The sequence below is a fragment of the Parambassis ranga genome, chromosome 5 (assembly GCF_900634625.1).
Source record: "Parambassis ranga chromosome 5, fParRan2.1, whole genome shotgun sequence".
In the NCBI taxonomy this organism is placed as follows: domain Eukaryota; kingdom Metazoa; phylum Chordata; class Actinopteri; family Ambassidae; genus Parambassis; species Parambassis ranga.
In genome coordinates, this window is record NC_041026.1 from 14,875,905 (window position 1) to 14,901,200 (window position 25,296).

The window sequence follows — 25,296 nt, forward strand, 5'->3', positions numbered from 1 at the left end:
TCAAAATGTATGTCTTGACTAAGGTCGAATGTTTGAGTGACTTTCATATAGACTAGTATATAGTGTGTGTGTTCTGACACCTATATTCTTATAAAAAAAATTTTAATGTGTTGTTTTAATGTAAAACATTAGATAGCGCCGATGCAAAGATAGTGTTGTCACCTCTCTGCAATGTGATCTCCGCTTTTCTGTATAGCGTTACAAATGGAAATGCCAAAATAAGAAGTGAGTTTTTCAAATGCAAAGAAGTGGGCAGCATAATGACTTTTTCTTTTCTTGTCTTGCCATTCAGAAGGAGGCTTTTCTTTTCCTTTGTCACTTGTGTTGGCATATAATTAACTCCTGCTTAATATGCTGTGTAAGGGCTCTCCTCCCCATGCAAGAAGCTTTGAACTCATAGACCACAGAATGGGACAAAACCCCAGTGGGACTGCTTCCTCTGTGCTGCCTCTTCTGTGTGCATGTGTGTGTGAGAGAGAGATGGAAGAAAGTAGTTGTTTTAACATGACAACCCCAAAACTCAGAAACAAGGATGCATCCTTAAACTGCTTGGTTTAACATTAAAGTTAATCAAAAGGAGCCTAATGCGGCACTCGTGGATAAACCACCCTCTATAGACACATCAATGCCTCTGTATATAAAGAAATAAAAATTTACACTTGGATGGAAATCACATTAAAAAGTAAATGATGTACCTGCCTGACCTGCTATATTGGAATATAATTTAAAAAACAGCTCCCAGGACCTTGGAGGCACCTCTTGCACCTCTGTGACCCTCATCTGTAGCAACTTTTATTGCGCGCCCCCTGTCCTCATCCACTTCCTCTCCTCCCTCTCCTCTCTCCATCCCACCACAAAGGGCCTGTGATGACCCCTCTGTCCTTCTCTTTCTTTGGCCCTGTCCTCCCTCCCCACCTTCAAGATGCTTTCTCTTCCAGAATCCATTAGGAGGCGACTCCCCCCACCCTCAACAACAGCCATGTTGGGTGAAGGAATGAAGGGGCCATGAGCTGATGATGCAGGGTGGTTTAAATGTGAAATTGAGCTCTTTGAGAAAGTTACAAGTTGGATGGAATTAATGCAATTGTCATAAAATAGTTCCCCTCAGCAGTGCTTATAGCCTGACTCCACTGTGTGTGGCATCATACTTTTGGATCTTGTTTCTTAATATTAGCACAGGGTCTATAAGTGAATTAGTTGTGCAGCCTGTTGGTTTAACAATGGATTCTAGGCTGGTACTTAACACCTAAAATACTCCTTTTCACGGGTGATTTATTGTCAGCTCTCCGTGAAGTTCAGTGTAGATAATCCTGCCTTTTACTTCTCAGTCTTTAACTTAATCTGTGTCACTGTGTCAGATCCCTGTTTGTTTACTCCGCGCAGACTGCACAGCAGAGCACATTATGCGAGGCTGAAAAGCTACCCGGCTCGCTCTTATTATCTCTTAGACTTACATGGATGGTGGTGGGGGGGCAACTAGAAAAGCCAAGGTGGGGGTCCTGAACGCCGCGTTAGAGTTTTATTTCGGATGTTTTTTTCAGTTGCAAAACAGATTACCGTGCAGGTTGCAACACAAAGGACGGTCAATGCACCACTTCCTACAGCCATCCAGGGGTGAATGGGGCGCAGGGCAGGGGTCCACTCCAGGGTACTTGAGCGCAGGTGCGACATGCATAACAGTCAAGCCATAAAACATGAAGGGCAGGGGTGCGATGGGAGGGGGGTGACAGTAGAGAGAGAGGGGGGGGGGCATACCTGTTCTCATTAACCTGCAGTTAGTTGTTATCTCCTCTTAGAGAAAATATTACGCACACCAATTTACACCTCGCCAAAGAGGCTGCGCGCACTGAGCGCTGTGAGTGTGTATAGGAGTTTGCTCTGCAGACACTGTAAGCTTCTCTGCCATGAAAAATGTTCACACGGAAGGATAAACACATTTTAATCACGCATCTCCACATTTGTGCGTAGATTAAAAAAAAAAAGTTGAAGCCATGTTTTCCCTCTAGTCTCCATCAGGAAACGCGAACGCGGGCTGCTCTCAGGATTCCCTCACTGGAGAGGAGGTGCAATTCACGATAATAGGCTATATTGTCATAAGTGTAACGAGGGGATTTTGTTTTGTACATTCAGACTATATGAGCGGGTCCTATAGTCGCATTACTACTTTTGGGGGTAGGTGTACCGTTTACGATGCCAAAACTGACCTCAGGGCCAACCTCTGCTGCTGACATCACTCCTCACGGCTCGTCGCCTCTGCTTGGAGTCCCATCAAGGTCTGAGTCTCCCGCTGTGACCGAAGGCGATGCCTCAACCATTCATTCTCAGGCAGGCACTCAGGACACACACACACGCAGTCGCACCGCTGCCCTGGACAACTTTTTGAACAGAATTAAAGCGCAAAGATGACAGAAGAGAGCAGGGGAAAGCGCAGGAAGCAAGCCAACCCCAGGAGAAACCGAGGTAAGAAAAGTGCGCCGCTGGAACCTTTTTAATAAGTTGGTAGGATACAAAAATGATGCAGGCAGATGTTGCTGACAAGACCTCAGGCAAACCCAGAGGATTTCTTCTGTAACAACTTCAGACTTACTGTGTTATCGTTGTGCGTAATGTGCAGACACATTTGTTGATGTTCATACTTCGTGGTTGCTATAAACTTTACGAGCAGTTTTTCAGATTTTCGTTATGTTTGGAGCCATGTGGGATTATTCTACCTGGACACAGTCGTGCACTGAAAGGGTGCCAAGCTCTATGTGTTATACATGATTACAAAATATTTTCTAATTTTAATGCAAACGTTTTACAATTTAGCAGTTCGTATTGAAGCAGGATCAGACACCAATTCTGTCTTAAAAAAAAAAAACAATAAGTTTTTATCAAACATAAAACCCTTTCAGAGTTCAGTGCGTCCCCTCTTCATGCAGCCTTGGGTTGATCACGCAGAAGAGTCAGAGGCTCTAACTTCCCATTGTCTCTTGTTCTCTTATTTTAAAGTGTTGCTTTGCAGAGTTGTTTGTTATTATACAGCAGTAATTTCCACAGTTTCTACACTTTTGGTATGAATTATTTGACAAATGTGTTTGAAAGGTCACATTATAGTAAAGATTACAAATCTAGATGATGATATTTTTTAACCCATGTGCCTCTTATCTAATCTAATTGTTATATAGTGTATAGAGATGGTAAAATAGGATCTTAAAGAAGCCCATATTTCACAGGCTTTTTAATCTTTTCCAATCTGCACACGACTATCAATCACCTTATCATGAATTACTGGAAAGTTTGGACATGCCCTTTGAAGCTTTAAATGATGTCAGTTATCAGTTTTTGTGAATGCACTTCCTACAACGGTTCTGACAGGAACTTCTAAGACCGCATGCCGAATTTAGAGACTCCTTTCAGACTTTGTTCTGCATTCATCAGGCAGCGTCATGTTTGTGTGTGGCTCCTTGCTTGCAAACAGGAGTTTGGTAATGCACACCGACAGGCTTGTGTGATGAGGAGGACTGGAAACAAATGTTTGAATCAAACTTTCTAACCCCCACATCTAAAAATCATCCTCCACACTGGCAGAGAGTTTGTTTCTTAAAAACCTACATTTAAACTTGCAACACATTTCTAAGCCTAACCCTAAAACCTTTAGGATAAGTAATGGTAATACTAATAGGGTGTCCTTTTACTGCAGGAAAAGCAATACCCTCAATGTAAACAAAACCATAAACCAGGAAAAGAACTCAGAATTAAGTTTGTCAGTTTGTTTTGTGGTCTTACTATCTCTGAGTACATATTTTGTCTTCAAAATGAGGCACAAACATTTTAAAGGCTTTTTTTTAAATCTTAAATTAACTCTTGTTCTATTCTGATCTGACTTGCAGCCACCACAGGCCCCTTTTTTTTTACTGTAAGGGCTTGTTTATTAGTTTGCTGTTAGTGTTTCCTCATTTTAATCAGATAGGTGTGAAGCTCAGCTCAAGTGTCACCAGGGTGAGATCCTCTCTTTGCTGCTCAGCATTATCGGGCACTCTTGTGTGTTGCATGTGTGCAAACACACGCACACTCTCTCACCTTTGACTGTCACGTAGCAGTTTGTCGACCGACTGTACCCTATTTCACAAACCAACATCATCACACTGCTGTGAAAAGCTATCGGTTAAAAAGCAAATTTACTGACAAGGACCCGTCACTTATCAGACCACCATAAATAAAAGCAGTTGCAAGCTCCTCTAATTCCTCTCAGGCCTCCAAAAGGAGACAAGCATCACCTGCACCCAATTTCCAGGAAAATGTATTAAGCAATGAGGGGGGTTTGAAGAACTGAAAGCTTATCAAAAAGAGGAAATTGAGTATAAATTGATATTCAGTTGATGTCATGTTGATTATTATCACCTCTGATGTATAACTTTAGTTAAGGCTGCTTTTATCTCTTTTGTGTTTTGTTTTAATCGTCACTTTATGAATTGTTAGTGAGTCTGCCCGTGTGAGGTGCACGCAGTGAAACTTTTGCAGAAGTGTGTGATTGCTGTGACTGTGCCATCCTCATGTCAGCGTGGACATGTGTGTGTGCATTAAAGCTGTGTGCAGGATTTGGAATGTGCTGGGGCTGAAGGCGGCTGAGTGAGGGAGTTAAAGGTCCTTGATAAAACCAAATGAATTTGGCAGGCACGACTCATAAGACAGCGATTTGGGGATCATTTCCAAACCAGAAGAAAGAGAAAAGAAAAAAAAAACATAGACGGACTTTTCTTCTTTCTTCAAGGCGCCTATTGATTATGTCTCTGTCTCTCTCAATAAAACCGTCAATGTTCAGCAATATCAAGCAATGTGAGGAAATTACAACTCTTCATTCCTAGCAGATTGAAAACAGTCCTGGGACCAGGAAAGGAAACATATATATGTTTTGAAATGATGACCTCTATTTACAAGCACACACACAGAGAGAGAGAGAGAGAGAGGGGAGAGAGAGAGAGAGAGTCTTTCAAAGTGTCAATTAAACAGCTAAACACTGATAACAGTTTAACATCTCTCCCCTTTTGTCCTCTGACCATTTCATACTTCGTAAAATCATCGTTTAAACGGTTAATACTGTTTTTTTTGCACATCTTGACTTTCACTTTTTGTTAGGAAATTGTAACAAAACACACTTGTTAAAAATGTGCATCAAGAAATTCATTTACAGTCAAAATAAACAGAAGAAAATCAACAGTTCTCTGTTCTCTCACACCATTCTGTGTCTTCAGAGATTACACAAAAGGGCCCATGTGGAGTAACTGGCAGAGCCCAGACTGTTTAGAGTCCATCAGTCCTGACATCCTCGCAACTGATCAGACTCATGTGGACTTTTGAATCAGTCTTACATGCGCAGCCTCTCTAACATATCTAGCTCTATAACCTTGCATGTTTTCTTAGTTCATTAAAAGTTTCACTCTGTAGTGGAGTGGATGTGCCTTTTTTAAGAGAGCTTTCTCCCTCTCTCTCTTTCTCATTTTTCTTCTTTTTTCAAGTGCCAATTTATTTAAACTCCTTTCCCCTTTTCTTCTTTCTCCTTCATTGATTTCCAAACCCCAGTCTTTGTATGCAGCTGGGCCCCAGCTGTGTGTCTGTGACTGTGTATGTGCGTGCATATGTTGAATGTGTGTGTGTGTGTATTTGTGTGGGTTTTTCTGGCAAAGTGCTGCCACAGTGAGCATAGCACACTGTACACAAAGGATTCGAGCAACAAAAAAGAGAGGGAAAAAGAAAAAGAAAGAGAATTGTTGGGGGGGGGGGGTGCATTGGAACGTTAAAGACTGACGTGCTTGTACACTGTACTGTGAGTGGAGGGGCTGGGCCTTTTTGGACCGAGCCTACTTTATAACGGCAGATGGATCGGCGCTCAGGGATGAGGGGTGGGGAGGAGAGCGAGACAGCAATGAAGAGCGCAGGCACCACACTTTATTACCGGGACTCTTCAAGGGGCTCAGCTCAGGCGTCAGAACCAGCGGGTGGGGAGGGGTGGGGAGGGACAGGAGAAGAAGGAGAGGAAGAGAGGAAGATGACAGAGGTGGGGAATTGATGGGGCTGACAGGGTTGGAGACAGTGAAAAACCACCATCCAGCGTTAGAAGACAGGAGATGGAGTTGTTGAGGGTGTGTGAGGTTACAGAGACAGAATGGGCGACAGAACGTGGGACAAGCTAAGTGTTTCCTCATTTTGTTCCTTCAACGTTCCCACAGCTCAGAGTGTCAGAGAGACGTCTCCCATCTTATGCTCTGTGGGTTTGATACACAGCAGTAATGGGGAATCCCTTGATTGAGTCGCTCTGGTATTTTTCACATGTTTATTCAATTATTGCTCATTCTGATGTCTCAGATGCAGCTAAAACAGTCCCATGTTTCTCTGTGTGTCCATGACACATGGTTGCCACACTGCTGATCCTCTCCATGATGAATTACCAGTGCAGGATTACTAAACATAGAAAGGTTTTCTGCCATATCAGCCTCCTGCGCATGAAAGGAAAAAAAAAACAAACATCCTTTCAGCTAAAACAAATGTACCCCAAAAGTGAAGCTTTAGGAAATATAGTGTCTTATGGACAATACAATAGTGGGTATGTGTCTCCATTGAAAACCTGTGAGCTAAGTCTATGTCTCAAAATCACACTTGTTAAACTGTAAGATAACGCCTGCAGCCACAGAGCTCATGAGGTGTGTATGCATGTGTGTGTTTATATGTATATATATATATGTATATATATATAGGCTGTGAGCTCTTCTCACACATTTGACTGTATTTCTACTAACTTCTTAATCCGTTTTCACACCAAAACACATTTTATCTGACACAGTAGCTTTATATACTGTACTGTCCTATGTTGCAAATGAGTCCCCCTTTATCCTTTACATCCTCCATTTTTTCTGTGTTATTAATACGTTCTTTTGTCATTGCTTTGGCTCTCCTCCTTAACCATTAAGTCTATTTGTGGATCCTTCCTTTATTGCACACAGGCTGGGTTTGTGTGTTTGATATGCTGCACATGTTAGACAGAAGAAGAGGTTAAAAACCATCCAGATAGGCAGGCTCTCCGCACACAATTTATAGATATGTGCTGTTTTATCACACCTCAAATTAAATTTGGAAACCCTGCTTCAGCTGTCATGTATTACAAGGGCCAGATGGGTGGCAGGGACAGAGAGAGAAGGGGGAGGTAGAAAAAGAGAGAGAGAGAGAGAGAGAGAGAGATTAGCCTGGCAGGGCGCAGGGCACTCTTCTGGCTGACAGAATGCCAGCGTCAGCCAATGAAGGAACCTATAGCGCTGCTGCAGGTCAAATGAGGAACTGTTTGATATTTGGTGTAAATCAGCAAGTCAGTGGCAAGAGGCATGGAGAGGTGCGGCAGTTTTTGGGTAGTGACTTGATCAGCGTGGCTACGGAGTCAACGGTTTCTGTCACTCTTTGCGTCTGTTTTTTGTCTTATGTTTTGAAACAAATAAATTGCTGCACACCAGCCCGCAGCTCAATGACAACAGGAGTAATCAAAGTAAATGTTTAGCTGAGTGTCGCATGCATAACTAAGACAACAAAGGGATCTTGTTTCTTAGGGCCATAGCATGGAATGAAACATCTGAAATATGTGGTGCATATATAAAAACATTTTGTCTATGGTTGGAGTTGATGATGGAGATGAATGAGTTACATGTGCACTTATAATGCAGTATAAACGTCATGTTACAGATAAAGAAAATATGTTTTTTCAAGGAAATCTATCAACTTAAATAGCTAAGGACTTTAAAGAGAAAGACACTACAACAGTGAACTGAAAGTGTCTTTTAGATTAACTGTAACTCTGTAACTGTTAGAGGAACACATGGTTAGGTGCATGTTAATGAACCATATGGATGTTTTGACCAACGTCATCCGCTCATACTCTGGGGATGGCGAAGATACGTGCCACATGGCAGAATTTCACTGAGGAGTCTGAGGTTCAAGTCCCCCCGACACCATGAGCTGTTTTGTTTTCGCCCGAGTTAGGCTTTGCTTTTAATTGTGGCTGGATTTAATAAACTTTACTGTTGCCCCATGAACACATACAGATGCAGAGAATTACATACAAATGTTCAATTTTAAAGGACTGAAATAGCCACTTCATGTTGCATTTTGCTGCTAAGGACCAGCTGCTCTAAACATGTGTAAAACGCCCAGACCTCTATTAGCCTTTAAATGGAATAAGACAGATAAATGGCTGAGTTTATGTTATCATATCAGTGTAGTGTTATTGATTTAGACCAGCTCCTCTTTTGTTCCAAGAGCTGTTTTTTATATTATTTCATATAAAACATCATGCTAACCTGACAGGTCCAGTCCACCACCACAAATACGGATTGCAAACAAAACCTGTAGCAGCCCAGGTTAGAAAAAAAAGAAAGAAAGAAAAAGAAAGAAGAAGAAGTAAAACTTGGACCTACAGCAGGAAAGGGAGAGCTCACCCAGCCAACTCCCCCTCTCTTCCTTCATCTCCCTGTACCTGTGATCACCTGGTACCACCTTCATCTGACCTGCACATCACACTCTCTGGTCCACACACATCAAGAGAGATAACCTTACATACACATAGTTACTAGGCAGGGAGTAAACACATTCCATCAAAGAGAAAGCATGTTTCACAGGTTTTCAGGCAACACCTGCGTTGGTCAAAGCTTTAGGTGTAAAAAAAAACATGTCTGGTTTCAAACGCACGCATCACTTCTGCAGATGTTTTAACTGACGCCAAATAAAGTCTGCAAAATTGTGAAAATGCTTAAATGTTTAAGCACGATCAAGACAAAACACATTGGTCAAACTCTAAATCTTACCGCAGACTGAGAAACATGAGGTCCCACATATTAATCTTCACCTCAGGTATGATAAAGAACAGGATCCTCACACAGGAACTATTTTATGATAGAAAGGAAGAGATGCTGCGAGCGCTGGTCCACTCAGTCATTTATCACCATGTAACGATCTAGTAGATAGTCATATCTCATCGTTTTGTAAAACTTTCTCATGGTATTTGACAGGTTAGGTATTGCAAAATTAACGATGGGGGGAGGGTTTTTTAATGGAACAGGTCAGTCACTAATAAAAGAAAGTGAACAGGCAAAAAGGACAGAAACCATTCTGACGCTGTACAGAATCTATGTCTTTTTTTCCCTTTCTGGCTGTACCTCAGGGAAACAGCGTACTTATGATTATACAGTACATGTGTCCAGCAATGCAGGAGGGATGGAACAGGAAATAAGTCATAAGTTCTGCCTGGCAGCATATCAGAGGGAGGTAACGTCATCTAAATGATACAAGTAATAGGTGCTGTAAGGTGTGAATGTGTGTCCAGGGCCACACACACACTGAGAAGGAGCTCTGAATATGTCAGATCTGGAACATTTACGTCTTGACTTCATTCATTGTCACTTCACTCTTTTTTCCTTTTCTTTTCCTCCCCTCCACATATTTTTAGCTTTTCCTGGCTATCATCTGTTGTTCTCCTCTCGCTCTTTGTTTTAGTCTCCTTTATTGTTTCAGTGTTCTGTCTTCTCTCTCTCTGCTCCTTTTTTTATCATCCCTTTGATTCTTTTTTTATCTCCATTTCCGTGTATATCAAATCTTCCACCTCTTATCCCTTTCACCGTTTTTTTTTTATTTCCATTTCTGTCCATGACTTCTTTTCTTTTCCTCTCTTTTCCATCCATCCATCCATCCATCCTCTGCTCCTCCCCCCCCCCCCCCCCAATTTAGTCCTGTACGGTCGCCATGCCCCCCCTCCCTGAGCACCTCCCCTGTCCCACTGACACCACACGCTGCTCCCATCCCCCGAAAACCACTTCAAACAGCCAGCGCCATCAAAGACCACAGTCAGTCAGCCAGGCAGTCAGCCAGGCAGCCAGTAAGGCAGCCAGTCAGCCAGCCTTCTGCTTTGACTTAAAATTACTGTCGTCCCAGTCGCAAGGCTGCTTTCCTCTTCTGATACACATCAAAGATCCTCTTAAACTCCCCAAGTTTGCTTTTTAAACGTTTTTCTTGTTGAGACTTTTTTATGTACATTATTTCACTGGTTGAGGTTTTACACTCTCTCTCTCTCTCTCTCTCTTCTTGCCATCACTTCTTTCAGCGGGGTCAGTAATGACATGCACACACTTTCTCGTGCGGTTCTGCTGCCTTTGCATTTTTCTCCATGACTTTAATTAGTTTCTTTTTTTCAAGGCTTCACGAAATGCGCCACACGTACACTGTTAACACATAGACCTCAAGATGAGAATAAGTTACGCAGACTTTTGTGTGTGTAAATTAATAAGCAGTATGATTCATACATCTCCCCTAATGAGAACAGCAAAACCACAAAAAGACCAGTTTAATAGTGTGTGTCCTTTTCATAGGATTTATTGATTTGTGTGTGTGCATGCTTGAAGGACAGAGAAAGTGACAGAGAGAGAGAGAGAGCAGAGAGCAGATTGGGTGTGCAGGCATGTGAGGTAGGGTTGAGAGAAAATAAAAACAGAATGACACATATTTTCTATGTTTCAAAGCCTTCGAGGTCACATGTGGTCGCTTGAAATGTTTGGGTGTATATAGTCATGTTGCGTTTGTGGGATGTAATGTCAGCATGGGCCAGAGGATGGCGCCACATTTGTATGTAAACCAGGCAGGAACTGAGCATCAGGGCTCATACAGGCTGTTTCTAACAGAAAAAAACATAAATATGATCATATTATTATAGTTGCTGATCGTAATGACATCTCTGTGCGTTTCTGCACATACATGTGCTGTGAGTACCTTTGTTTTGGTTGGCTCTGATCTTTTATTTCTCGGTGTGGGCTCTTTAAATCTGCTCTGAGTGGCCCCAAGAGCAGTGCATCACGCAACACCTCTCACAGATCTTGGATAGATGTTTGAAGTAGACAAAGTCAGTGGGATACCAGGCATATTTATTTCACCCTCAAAACAAATCAGGCCTGTAGTGGGTATAACTAAAAGTCACAGCTCACACACAGTCAAGCTAAACCAGATCCCACATTGCATAACTGTTAAGCTCAAAGAGAAGTTTTATTTAGCGTGTACCCCTATTAAAAAACTTCAGAACCTTTGTACCCCGTCAGAGAATGTTTTAATATTCAAAAAGGAGCCACTATTGTGTGGTTTTCTTGCGCCAACGTACAAAATAAAGAGCCACATCAGAAGGCTGGAACGGTCCCTGAGCATTTTCATGTGTAAGAAAAAAAAAGAAGAAGAAGAGGGAAAACAAATTTGGAGGGGGGAGACAGGGGTATTTATAGAGTGGTGTGAGAGTCTTTGCAATGACAGGAGCCTAATGAAGTGGAGTTTGGGTTTTGATTCACAATGTGGTGAGTGCGTGGGTCCCTCTGTGACCGTTACTGCATTCCAGCCCCGATCCCTCGGCACACGGAAACCAGAGCGGGCCACAGGAGGAGGCGGCGAGGGCCAACTCGAAATAACGCGTTCCTCTAACTGAGCTAACCTTTCTCACCAACATGCACGCAGGCCGCCATGGCACTGACACTGAACTCCAAACGTATGTACACACACACACACACACAGTGTCACACAGTAAAGTCAATTTGTCACTACTAGTGAGTCACTGAAATGGTAAATGACTCATTTTGTGCAATTCATAGTAGGGCAGCCCAGAATGATTGTGACAGTGTGTTTGAAGTCACTGGAAAACTTTGAGTTCATGATGAACGTATGAGCGAGGACTAAGACACTGAATGCACCCAGAAGCAGTGAATTATTATGTTGTTGTTGTGAAAAGTCTGGATTTGAATTATGAATGGTCTAGTTTTGGAATTTTATTTGTTCTTATAGAAATACCTTTAATTTTTTGTAAAACTAATTCTTTTTTTTTATTTAAAAGTGAGGCCACATGGAATTGCTTTGAAGGTAGGTCGGTGTCAGCTGAGGTTACATTTTTTTTCTGACAAATGTCACTGTGGTGGTCGACAGGACAGGTAAACATGCTGGCAAACATTTAGGCAGAAGCATACAGGAAACCTCCAAAGGAAGAAGGCTGACAACCACAAAAGCTTTTTGCACACCTCTTCACACACACCTTGCCTCATTTGTGCAAAGAGAAAAAGTGATTGCTGCCTTTCTTTGTTAGGTTTTTTGTTTTTTTTTTGCAAACTGATGATAATTTTTTATCATCAGTTTATATGTGGGAAATCTACAGAACAGATCATATATATAATGACAAAATATTTAAGCCTTATCAGATGTATCTATTAATTTCATTTTCATCCTGTTTTATTGTGTGTTTTGAATTTTGTAAAAAACAACCAAAGAGACAAACATGCTGAGCTGTTTTTAACCCTCTGTGGTTTGTTTAGGGTTATCTGTGCATCACTCTGCTCTACATATACGTACACAGAAAAAGAAGATAAGAGTCATTATACTGAGCCACAAGCTTAAGTATCCTTTAACTCTCGAAGCTCTCTACCTGTGAGAAATGTAAAGCTATTAATTTTAAAGTTCTGGTGCTGGTTGAAGCCAGCTGTCAGCATCATTATAGGCTACAAAAATATATCATGGATGTCTAGAGTTGACTCACCACAATCTAAGAATACACAGCCTTCCTATGTGGGAATGTACGAGAGGGGATGATGTGTGTTTCTCCTTCTTAACACTTTACCTTTAAGTGAGTCTCAGTTTTTGTCACAGCTCTGCCAACATGAGACGTATGCACCTTTGTGGTGTGATTACTGCTTCAGGCCACAAAAGTTATTCCGACGCCTTTCCTGTCCCCGTTCATTCTCACTACTACTGCTTTAAACAAATGCAGGCGCACTGTAAACGAGAAGAATAAGCACACAATCTTATTGTTTTATATGTTTTATGCTCAATAAAATCCTTGTGCTGCATGCACGCAATAACCCGGTTAGAAAGGTCACATGCGTCACCAATGAAACCTTTATGTCACATCATGCACATATTATAAAGTACATTATTCAGGGTCTATCAAAGCTGAGCAAAAACTCACAGTACGCATGGGTGAAGTGAGTAGGAGGGGATAAGACCCATCAGAAAAAAAAATATTGTTAAGGACTGAAGGTCAAAGATTAACACAACAGCAGATGAGTTGTGTCTCATCATGACACACAGGCCGTACAGTAAGTTACAGCTTTGTTATCTGTTTGTTTTGTGGTTATGCTGTACATTATTGGAACGTGTTTGTCATTAGTTCAATCTGTCACATCAGAGCAGGTTTCCACCGATCCTGTGTGGTTCGGTGTTTGGTGCAGCAATTTGACATGTAGATAGAGAATAGCAGCAACGTTGATATCAATCACTTTTCAGATGTCTCGGCCCCAGTGCCGCAGCCATAGCGACTTTAAGCACACACACACAGACACACACAACATCTCAAGCAGACAGCCAGTGTCTCTGGGCGGCTGTCCTTTGATTTGCCAAGTGTTCCTCTGAAATCGCACTGCGAGCTCATATATGTGAATAATGAAACTCCACCACGCCAGCGCAGCCACAGTAAAAACAAAACTTGTTGACAAATCAGCTTTGTGTGTATCAGTGAATGACTCGGTGGCTTTGAAGCTAATAAAATAATGCCGAAAGGGATTCTGTTTTTGTGTCACAAAGGCCATAATTGATCAGAATCATTAAAAGCAGCACTGAACAAAAGCAATATTGTTTCACTTGTTGTCAGTTTGAAGATCACTGCTTCTGATGTGCCTCGTTAAGCCTTGATCAATAGGAAGAAATTAGCTTGGTGTGATATTTCTTCACCTGATTGATGATGATGATGTGTGTGTGTGTGTGTGTGTGTGTGTGTGTCTGTCGCCCCCTCGCCTGCATCTTCTCTGTGGTGGTGGTGTCTCCTAATGAGCGGACATCTGAAGGCACAGAGCCGTGACTTTGCTGCTGTCGTACTACTTGGGCTTCCACTTCTCTGAGCTTTGCACACACACACACACACACACACACACACACAGATGCACACAAACACACACACACATGTTCTTTGCTGTGTTTGATCATATTGCAGTCCTCTGCTGCAGTACGCTGGTCTTGCTCCTCATTTTTACCCACAAGTTATGTTTGTTTGTTATTTCTGCATTTCTCTATACCCTTGCTCGTGTGTGTGTGTGTTGAGGGAATTTCCCTCTGTAACGTGTTTTTCACAGTTCGACATCAGTCGGAGGATTCGTGTCAGGGACAGTTTGACACTGTTGTTCTTTCTTTTTTCTTTGTTATTTCTTAAATTCCTCACTCCTCCTTCATCGTCTTATCTCATCGCTTTTTCTTTCGCTCTTGCTCTGCATGCACTGATGTCTATGCACCTCCATTTCACCCTCTTTGTCTAACACACACACACACACACACACACCCCACGCTATATATCAAACACACATCACATTTCAGCATCTCTTCCTCCACGCTACCACGACCTTTACAATACACATTGCAGTGTGACACTTTCAGTCTCATTTGTCCTCGCCAGAAACATTTGCAAAAGTGTGTGTGTTGCTGCCATCCAGCTACTAAGTAACTCCAATCAATTGAACTTGAGTATGCAACTTTTCATATCAATGTGTTTGCGGTTGTTTTCACCATCATTAGAAAAGAATGTTTGCACTTCCTTTTCACTGGCCACAGAAATGCAGTAAAAGTGCAGCAAAACATCACATTACTACCATTCCTATTTGGTTAACATGTAATTTAGGGCATTTAATCCTCAATTTGCTGTCAGCTTTCATGATATAATCTGTAAAACATTTAGAAATTCAACCACAACTGTTGGTTGGCAGTTTTTTTAAGTAAAAAGAAGTAATCCACAAATCTAACGCTGTCACTCAGCAGCATTAGCTCTCGGTTTAAAACAGGTAAAAACAAACTAGAGCCAATGTGCCAAAATCAAGAGTAGCCATCAACCTGAAAGGCAGAAGTGTGAGCTGCTGCTAAAGATAAAGAAGATCAGGTGGGAGGTGTTTGTTCTTAGTTGCGGTGCTCCCTTGACTCATTGTACGAATGTCAGACAGCAGGTATGAATAGTAGAGTTGCCACAGTGAGATAATGTGTGTGTGTGTGTGTGTGTGTGTGTTTTTAAATGGTGTGTATGATTTCTGAGATATTGAAAGAGAAGCAACTGACTAAGCGCTTTCTGAAGAGGAACATGGATCTACACCACTGTCTCTGAACTGCTGTCATAGGTACTGTAAAGAGATCATTACACACATCTTCCTGCTTTTTGTTTAGCAGATGGGCAGCCTCTCCTGTTGTCATTTATTGAGTTTAAAATAGCAAGTGTTGACTTTCTTTTCACACCCTTTGAATAACCTAAAAATGTTCCAAGCGTGTGTTTGAGGTGCTGTGGATGATGCCTTGTTGTGTTAGGTCTGTTGAAATGCTTGTTTCTGACAGTTTTACCATGTACATGCTGTTCTGTGTGAAATGCATGAGATGATGCTGTCATGTTGCATGTGCACCACATGTCTGTATCATATTATGCAGGCACGCTTTATGTCAAGTGTAGTGCAACATAGATTTCACTCCTATGGAGCAGAATAACTTTTAAACGTATCAAGATAGCTTAGAAAAAAATAAGATTATTTAGAGCTTAATTCTGGTCTTTAAATGTTAAATTTAAATATTATTATATCACATTACAAATTATTATTTTTTTTCCCTGTACAATCATCAGTGCAGGACTTTTGCATTGCAGATTCATGCCATTCAAAGTGTATTTCTGACAGCTACAAAAATGTTATTTATTGTTATTTGTAGTTGTTTATTGGTTGTTGTTGCTATCCTGTGTGAAAGATACACATCTGTTAAATATCACTAAAATCATAATATCACTGTTTACTCACGCTTGATGTCTTGAATTGTAAAAAAAAAAAAATCACCAGGACGGCTACATGGTGCGGTAAATTGGGCCTGGCCTTGTTTGTTGCCATTTAAAACCAAAAGAAACAAACAAGGATAATTCCAAGGTAATTATTGCGTGCTTACCATTTAGCCACATAATTACGGAGCCAATACCAGATCACATGTGTGCATCGTAAAATAAACTGCAGCTTAGCGTGTCGCTGTACAGTAGATGCCCTCTGGTACATAAACAGAGCAGAATGAGACCAGCGCTGAAACAGACCCGGGCACTGCTGTGAGTTGTTTTTTCTCAGACTTTTTGTGGTTTATATATTTTAATGTGTGTAAACGCTGTCTTTCTGTGTCATACGCATGCAAGATAACTTCACTTTTTTTTTATGAAAATGTGACTTATTTATTTATGAACAGTACAAAAGCACAATCAGTGTTCAGGTTTCACATTTATAATTGTCCAAAAACTAGCATTTTAGATGAATAAATCTTATTTCTGGTGGGCAGACCCTCCGACTCTCAGGCAGGGGAAAGCAGCAGACAGATTAAAATAGTGCTGTGGTGTCTGATCAAAAGAACAGTGTCAAACTATCAGATAAGTCCCCAGAAAGCCAAGCGATCAACATTGTCAAGCATGATGCAGCACTCTCTGGATATGACTCACATGCTTCCCACACACTCTAAATGCATGCACAAATAGCAGTGTACTGTTTTCTCCTGTGCTGTGCTGTGTGTTGCATTCACTGCCTTTCAACACTTTTAAACTCTTGCACATTGCATGGATTTATCAATCAATAGCTCCTCGGTATCTGTAGCAGTGTGGAGAGCTAGCTGTCCTGCTTCAACAGAAGAAAAAGGCCAATCTGAAGGATGCAATCGCTATCCAAATAAATAAATCAGCGGCCCAGATAATGAAAGCCATTCCAGCTCGGTGTGCTTTAATGACAGCACATGTAGACTCAGTGTCACTCACTGTCATGGGAGAGAAAATTAGGGCCAATTTAACGCTAATCCGGACCAGATTTCCCTCTGTTTTTGGTCCCAGCGGTACGTCCTATCATCTCAGGAATCTCCTGCAGGGCTGATAGGTCAACCTTAACTACAACACATAACTTCATAGCTGCCTGTGGCAGTAAAGGAGCATTTGATGACCGGGTTCTCCCTCCATAAGGGCAACTCATTTGTCCCCATGTTTGTGGAGCAGCACTGTATTGTGTGAAGTAGGTATTGGGTGACTGCTCCTTGGGTGAATCAGAACATTTTGCATGAGTGCACTTTATACAGGGGTGTGAAGAAAGCTGATACAAACAGATACACATGTAGGTGGTACTTTTGGAGATTAGCTAATCAGAAGAAAGTGTGCACATTGTACATACTGAGCGTTTTAGGTGTTTGTGGGCCGCCCCCCTATGCAGCACTAGGTCCCCTTTTGCTCTTTCAGTAACAAAGTGAGTATGTGTGTGTGTGTGAGTTATCGCTCCGTGTTTGTCTGCTCGATGTAAAGTTGATGAGGTAGATTTTCTGTAATGTCTCTCCCGCAGTGTGAAGTCTTGGCTCTGGGTCGTTACTTATTGTCTCCGCCGGCCAATAAGCGGTTATTGATTTGGGACAAACACAAATCTTTCAAGAGTGTCGTTGGTGTTGTTTTGACATTTTAATGAGTAAACATGGTTTGTCTTTTTGTAAAATTTAATGAGCTGTGAAACTTCTTGTTTGTCTCTCTCTCTCTCTCTGCCCGAGGCACTCCCTCAGGACAAAAGAAAAAGTGATGATTTTTGTATTATTGGGACAAATCTTTACATCAAAAAGAGAAGATACAGTCGTCTGCCTGTTGGCACAGCCCCCCCTGCTCCCTTTTCAAAGTTGGTTTGGCTTCGTCTGATGGCATATTTCAAAGAGGCTATTTGTGTTCTTAAATGGTCATTATTACTTGGTTGTGATTAGATATTGCCAATCAGCGAGGGGAAAACAGAGCGTCCTCAAAAAGAGACTTGGAAATAAGAACCTACAGCTGAAATCCCAGGCATGTGTTTGTGATTGTCATTTATTGTCTTTGCCATGGGAAAAAAAAGAAATGCGCCTTCCCCGAGTTACTGCAGTCTGGGCACAAAAGGGTATGTTTTTAAATTACAATATGTTATGTATCTTTTCTTCTTCCTGCGGCGCTGCATTCCTGAGGCATTGTCATAATGCATTGATATAAAAAGTGGAAATTTAGTCATGAAAATGTTCCTCGGAGACGCATTAAAAAGCAGCTCCAGATTTAAACTGCTGCATTTTAAAGGAACAAAATCTGCCATTTAACAAACAGTAAAAAGCTTTAATAACAGATTTATTGTATTAATTTTAATAGCCATGGCATCATAATTAAATACTAATTTACTGATTAATAATTCAAACAAATTGTAATGTGTTTTTATCATCCTTTTCAAAATGAAAGACACACTCTACTCTCGATATTGTCAGAATAAAACCATCCATTTTTGGAGATTGATCAGAAATTGCTTGCGCTCGTATTGATCAAACCACAAAAAGCCATCTGAAACATCTCATGATGAGAAACACATTCTCGAGTCTGAAGATACAGTCAGTCCTCTTACTTATAGAGAAGCGACACTAAAATACAAATAAACAGCAAAACAGACAACTTCAAACTACATGTAAGATAAAACTGCATTTATAAAACATACTTCATTTTTGATTGTGTTTGGTTTCACTTCCTCACATCTTTCTTTTGACGTATAAGTTATGTCTCTGTTTTGCATTGATTGTGACCAATTGTCATCATAAAAAAAATATGTGTCAGCAGTAGTGTTTGGATGGATCATCTGGTTTTAAACTCAGATTCATAACACTACTGAATTTTCTTTGTTTTAAGATGACTTAATTTTTGTCTTCTATTCTCACAGTGGATGCTGAGCAAGTGAATTCACTGGGATCAGAGGGGGAGGATGAGGTGGGTGTGTGGAGCCTGGAGCCCCAGGACTGCCAGGAGAGCCTGGACAAGACAAGCCTGACGCCCAGCGAGGGGACTGAGGAGCCGGGCAGCCCGGCCCACTGCACGCGGCCGCACAGCCTCAGCCCCGGCAGCAGGAACTGCTGGGGCCAGGTGGAGTCCGACGCCAAGGCCACGGAGGACGCCACCTACGCATCCACCGACAGGGAGGAAGACCAGGAACCACTGAGGATGTACTGTAAGTTTTAAGGTTTGACTTGTTAGGAAACTGTGAAGCTTTTAAAGGAAACAAAGCAGCATGTATGTAAAATGGAATATATATAGGAAATGACACTGCTGTATGTGTAAACATGTTTGTAGTGTTTTTCTGATGCAAGACACCACGGCTCACACAGAGGCCTCTAGATACACCTTTGTATCAGCTCCTTGTGAAACTATGCCTTCCCTACAAGCTGTTCTTTTTTTTCACTCTTCTCTTTGAAAAGGCAGCCTTCTGAAAGCATGACAAAAGAACTCATCCCACACAATGTCACAATATTTCCATGCATCAAAGAGGTGACGTTACGGTACTGAAATCAGCACTCTGCGACGTGAGGCTTTCCCTTTTATTTAGGAGAGATCAAAGGCTCACGCGGCTTGCCTACTAACAATCACTTAGCTCGCTCGCCTCGTGTGATTTGGCCTCGCCTGATGAAGGCAGAGCTGAGTTTTTACAACACCCCACCACACAGGCTCTTCCCTTCGCCACATAAAAAAACAGCTTAAAATATGCCAACATCTGCAAACATTTGAAAAATCTTCCTCAAAGTGTGCTGTAAGCAAAGCTGATTGGCCCGAGCTCTGATAGGAGGCGCCCTCTCTTCTTCACGTACAGCTGTGGCTTTCTCTCTCTGGCTGCCTGTCACTGCACTCAAGAAGTCTTAAATCTAGTTTCATATCTGGCCAGCTTTTTCCCTGAATGTATTGTTTTATCTGTCAGTCTGTACGTAAACAATTTAGTCCCATTAGATTCAGTTGCACACTGTCACCGTGCACGCACATGAACGTATAAACAAAGCGCACGCACGCACACACACACACAGCGGACAGAACACTTTCACAGGAATTTATTAACCAAATTAGCAGATGAATGATGATGAATATAACAGCAGCCAAGGCTCAACCACACTGATGCATCCGCTGACAAGAGCGCTGATCATCATGGGAAATTTAAAAAGCTGTTTGATAAAGCAGAGCTGCAGTTCTTTTGTGTAACTTTTGTGTAGCTGTGCACACTGTGGAAATTTAATTGGATATTGTTTGTTTTTTTTAATCTCATTGATGCTGTTAAAAAATAAAACAGGTATATATCAGAATTATGTATGGAACATTTTTACATGCTGCTTGACAGTATGGGTGGGTCACAGGAGAATTTCTTCCGTACCGACCAACCCTCTTCATATCTATTCCTCTGATGCTTATAGTGAAGAACTCAGACTCCCAGAATGCCTTCAAGGACTTAGCCCACAGTGAACCTTTAGCGGTGGTTCGTCTCTATATAATGGAAGGCCAGACATCAATCTCACATCTCATCAAGTATATCGTTTCTTGCTTTATGCTCTATAAGAGGTTTTCATGTCAGCCAGCGCACACTTTGATATGTCTGTGATCATATCTGCTAACCAGTGTATCATGTCATGCTCCAGTCTGACTCCTAGCGTATCTACTTTTCTGTCCTCCAGGTAAGAACTCCCAGAATGGTTTGGAGGATCTAGCCCACTTTGAATTCCTGGCCCAGCTGAGGAAGGCCTCTGCATCTGCTAGTCTCCTGGACCACCTGAATCACAACGGCACAGCGGCCGCGTACCTCCCAAGCAGCAGGCACGATGAGCTTCCTCCTGCCATCTGGTCACCAGGAGCTCAACATGTTTCACCTGATGGAGCAGGTAGGCTGATAAATGAACAAATAATAAGATGTATCAGCGGTGACACTTGAGTCAGGCAGTGTGTGTGTTTTTAGCTGCGGTTGCTGATAAAGAGTATATCAGATTGTATAGGCTAATGTCATTCTGGGAAATCGTAATCATGTAGAGCTCAGACAATGTTACTAAGACTTATAAACATTTTAAATACACTTACATTAAAAATGGTTTCACCTCATATCTCTCAGATGCAGGCAGGACGCAGCAGGCCTGTCCATTTTGCCACAGAGTGTATCAGCGAGGGTCCTCTTTGAGGGACCACGTCAAATACTGTCAGGAGAGGGAGGGGGCCCACATGGTCTGTCCGCTCTGTGGATACACTGCCACCCTTAGGTCACAGATGGAGCAGCACCTCGCACTTCACAACCAAGTACAGGAAAAGGTGAGGAACACAGTCCATGTGTTAGGGTTTAGATACAGTTACAAGGTGATTTTCTTTGCATCTACGTGTTGACAGAAGTGATAGTACCAAGCTTCTTCACACCCTAAATGTGTGTGCTGTGTAATAACACTACTGACTACAATGCTCTTGACATCCTAGGGTGTTATCTCTTTGGACCAAGGCTTAGAGACCAGGAAGTTCAAATGTCTGCAGTGTGGGAAAGCATTCAAGTACAAACACCACCTCAAAGAGCATCTCCGCATACACAGCGGTGAGACAAAACATCAGAACAGCTGTACTCACCCATCAATTAGCTATTGTTTCCTCTGTATCACTAACCCTCACTTACTGTGCAAATTATATCGTATGAAATTATACCCAAATTTTTGTGTTGACAGGGAACAAAATAATTCATTGAAGAAGAACGCATGTTAAGCTTGTCTTCTTCTCTGTCTCTCACTCTTTTAGGTGAGAAACCTTACGAGTGCTCCAACTGCAAAAAGCGTTTCTCTCACTCTGGCTCCTACAGCTCCCATTTAAGCAGCAAAAAGTGCCTCAGTGGAGGGGGAAGCTCAGGAGGAGCCAGCGGGGCATTTAATGGACATAACCAAAGCTCCTATCACCACTCATTTTCAACATCTCCCTCTGCTGGTGGGGGTAGGACCAGTAATGACAAGGCCTCACAGAACCAAGATAACGCCAGGTCTCTAGCTCCTCACCTGCTTTCACTGCAGGACCTCAACCAGCATGTCACCAGCTTCCCCAGCACGTCAGACTTAGCCAGGCTTTGGAACTCCTCCGCAGACGTATCTCTAAGGGCTGGTATCCTTAAAGAAACGACTCTGCTGCCTTATCTCAACTCTGGAACCAAATTTGAGCAGATGCTGCAGGACATGCTTCACAGGGACATCAAGAAAGATGAAGAAATAGACAGAGAAGGAAGAGATGTAGAGGAGCGGAAGGAGATTCACAACGGAGGAGAGGGGCTTGAGAGGAAGGTGTCCCCTGACAGGAGGAGAGAGGCGGTGAGATCAGGTGAAGCACAGAGAGGAGTAGTCGGGGTAACATGTCGCTGGTGCTTGCAGCTTTTCCCAAATTCGGCAGTGCTCCTGCAGCATGAGCGCTACCACTGTAAGGTCAGCAGGGAAGCAGTGGAGGTGCCAGATGGTTTTCACAGGAAAGACCACTCCTCTCCACCCTCATTCTTCCCCAGATCTGCTCTCCAACCAGAGAACAGCAAACAAAGCGAAGCTGCCAATGGCCTCTCTGGAAACAAGTCACCATTACAGAAGCCCGGCTGGCACGCTGTACCACAACAACTTCTGGTTGCTATGCACTCTCCCCCGCAGCCCCGCCATGATGCCCTGTCCTCACGGATGTACTGGTCCAGCCAGGAGAAAGTTAGCCCCAGTCAGCTGATACACCAGTCCCCTGAGCTGACTTCACCACGAGGCAGAAGAAGAGTTCCCTCTTCAGGATTCAGTTCCCCTGCCTGCCTCGACCTCACCAGCTGTCCCCCTGAGCTCTCCTCACCCAAAAAAGAAACTGGTAGCCCCTGGTCCACACAAAATGAACCTTTGGACCTCTCCATGCCCAAGCAGCTCGACCACAGTGCGAAGATCAAAACTCTAAACGGCATCTCAGCGAGAGAACGCAGGGAGCTCAGGAACCAACAGCTCCGAAGTCCAACTTCACACCTCTCCCTTCACCAGCACCCAGTCTTCAGTGCGGCCGGAGCTCCTGTGTTTCCAGGCTCCTTGTACAATGGGTTTCCCATCTTCAGCCAGCAAAGTGTGGGGATTTCAGGGCCTGATGGGCCAATTCCTTTCAGCCAGACAGCTAACAGCCCCGGGTTCCTCTCTCCTATGGCCTACATGATGGAGGCAGAAGCAGAAGCTAAACTGAAAAAGATCTATCATGAGAGACAAGGTCTAATGGTGAGTTGAGAACACCGCATAAAAAAAGAACTTTACAAAACAAGGAATAGCTGTAAACAATTGTGACCATTTTTCTGCAGGGTGAGGCGATACACCGTGGCTCCCTGGATTACTTCTCTCTAATTGATGAAGGCTTTGAGGGAGATGGAGGGCCAGGAAGAAAGAGACTGAAGAAGACTGATGAGGGACTCTATGCTTGTGACATCTGTGAAAAGACCTTCCAGAAGAGCAGCTCTCTGCTGCGACACAAATACGAGCACACAGGTGTGTAACTCACTCTGCATTTATCAATTAATTTATACGCAAATATAGTTTGACACTGAGAATAGTACAACTCTGTATACTGCACACAGAAACAGTTTCTCCGTGTTCATTGCAGGCAAGCGTCCCCACGAGTGCAAGATCTGTAACAAGGCCTTCAAGCACAAGCACCATCTGATTGAACACAGCCGGCTGCACTCTGGAGAGAAACCCTACCAATGTGACAAGTGTGGCAAGCGCTTCTCTCACTCGGGGTCTTACTCCCAGCACATGAACCACCGCTACGCCTACTGCAGCAAAGACCAGGATCCGGACCAAGACCAAGAGGAGATGCCTCTCACCCCAGGAGCGGGTGGCGGTTTGACAGCCCGTCTGTCCATGGATGACACCCAGACTCCCCACTCCTTCCTCAGTGATTCCAGTCTGGATGGAGCTGCAGATGCACTGAAGGAGGAGGAGGAGGAAGAGGAGGAGGAGGACGAGGAGGAAGCCGTAGCAAGAATGAGCATAAAGGAGGCACGTGTGAGTTTGTCAGAGGCAGCAGAGGAGCCTGTCCAGGAATCACCTACAGGCGAGAATGGAGTGCAAAACAATTACAATGTGGGAAACCATACTGACAACACAGAAAGCCACATGTGGGGCCGAGACACGGAGGACCAGAAAGGAGACTTGGACAAATGTGAACTGAGCCTGGATTTAACAGAGTTACCCCGAATAAAAACTTAAGGTGACAGATTAACAAGCCATTACAATGCATAAAATGTACATAAATAGATTTTTTCACACATTTATATAAAAACAGCTCAACTTTAATCACAGAACTGCCAAAAGATGCACGGCCTTAAAGTGGGATGAAGCCATACGAACCAAATATATGTGACTTTTATCATTTGTACCTATAGTGTTTGTTTGTTTGTGTTTGTTTGTTTTGTCATTTTCTAAGACAGCTGAAACATCTGGGTTTGGTCTGAGGTCAGGTCACATATCCAGTTGTGGTTTTGCAGAAATCTGTATTTTTTTTTATGCTTGCTGCTGCTGCCTCTGCTTGTTGCACAGTTAGTGTGTTTGTTGTATCACATCCACGTGCAGGATTCAGCTAGTGTTTGGTTTCACATAGTTTGACTGTTCAGGCCCTGAAGGACGTGTTACGAAGGTTACAGACGCAGCCGTATTGATTTAAGCGCACTTGTCCCAATGCCGGCGAGTGTGAGAGCGTGTACACGTTATTTATGCTGTGAAATGATGAGGTACAACCAACTCTTCAGGTCAACTGTGGTGCTCAGAAATTCAGCTTCATACTAAGAAAGAGGAATGGCTGGAAGGTGATATTTATTTATTTTTTTCAACAAAAGCAGTGGACTGCAACTTTTCTTTAAATGTTCGCCTTACAGTCATTCTGCTTCTTTGTACAGGATGAAGTCATTTTTTTACAATTTGCACTGTCCCCCTGTTTGTGTATTACCTTTTCATCCCCTTTAATGCTCTAGTTCTCATAAAAATGTACATGTGCTGCCGCCCTTTTTGCACACCACCAGAATAATATTAATGTGTCACACATTTTAGGCCTGTCTGTTGAGGTGTGACAAGAAGGTCAAGACTCAGGACGTGTACGTACATCAGCTTCTTAACTTCCTCTTTCTGACTGCAGCATAGTCAACGTGAAAAGTGCCTCAGATGTACCCTGACACTGTGAGTTATCCGACAAAGCCTTGGTATGATGAGATAAGACTGTGGTGCTTGAGGTGTGACTAAGCTTGCAGCACTCATGCATACCGTGCGCCAGAGAGATACATCTTGGTCAAAATATGTGTGTGTGTTTATCACCAAAGATATGCATATGAAACACGCTAACTGCCAACCTACTCTTGCATAGTTCCTTAAATGTTATTTTTGGGACAAAAAAAATATTGCTTTATGTTCACTCAGTGTCTGCAAACTTTTTTT

General features: G+C 42.7%; 1 protein-coding gene across 2 annotated transcripts; it reads left to right on the forward strand.

The window, feature by feature from the left end:
- Positions 1-2,332: 2,332 nt before the first annotated feature.
- On the forward strand, positions 2,333-25,296 carry LOC114436770 (zinc finger E-box-binding homeobox 1). 2 transcript variants are annotated; one of them, XM_028407203.1, is made up of 8 exons: positions 2,333-2,460; positions 18,765-19,049; positions 20,533-20,736; positions 20,961-21,154; positions 21,314-21,425; positions 21,623-23,091; positions 23,172-23,355; positions 23,471-25,296. In XM_028407203.1, exons 1-8 carry the CDS (start codon positions 2,403-2,405, stop codon positions 24,076-24,078), a joined length of 3,114 nt encoding a protein of 1,037 aa, XP_028263004.1. In that variant the 5' UTR covers positions 2,333-2,402; the 3' UTR covers positions 24,079-25,296. The 2 variants fall into 2 exon arrangements, with proteins under 2 accessions (XP_028263004.1, XP_028263005.1); XM_028407204.1 differs by lacking the exon at positions 2,333-2,460 and adding an exon at positions 13,080-13,130.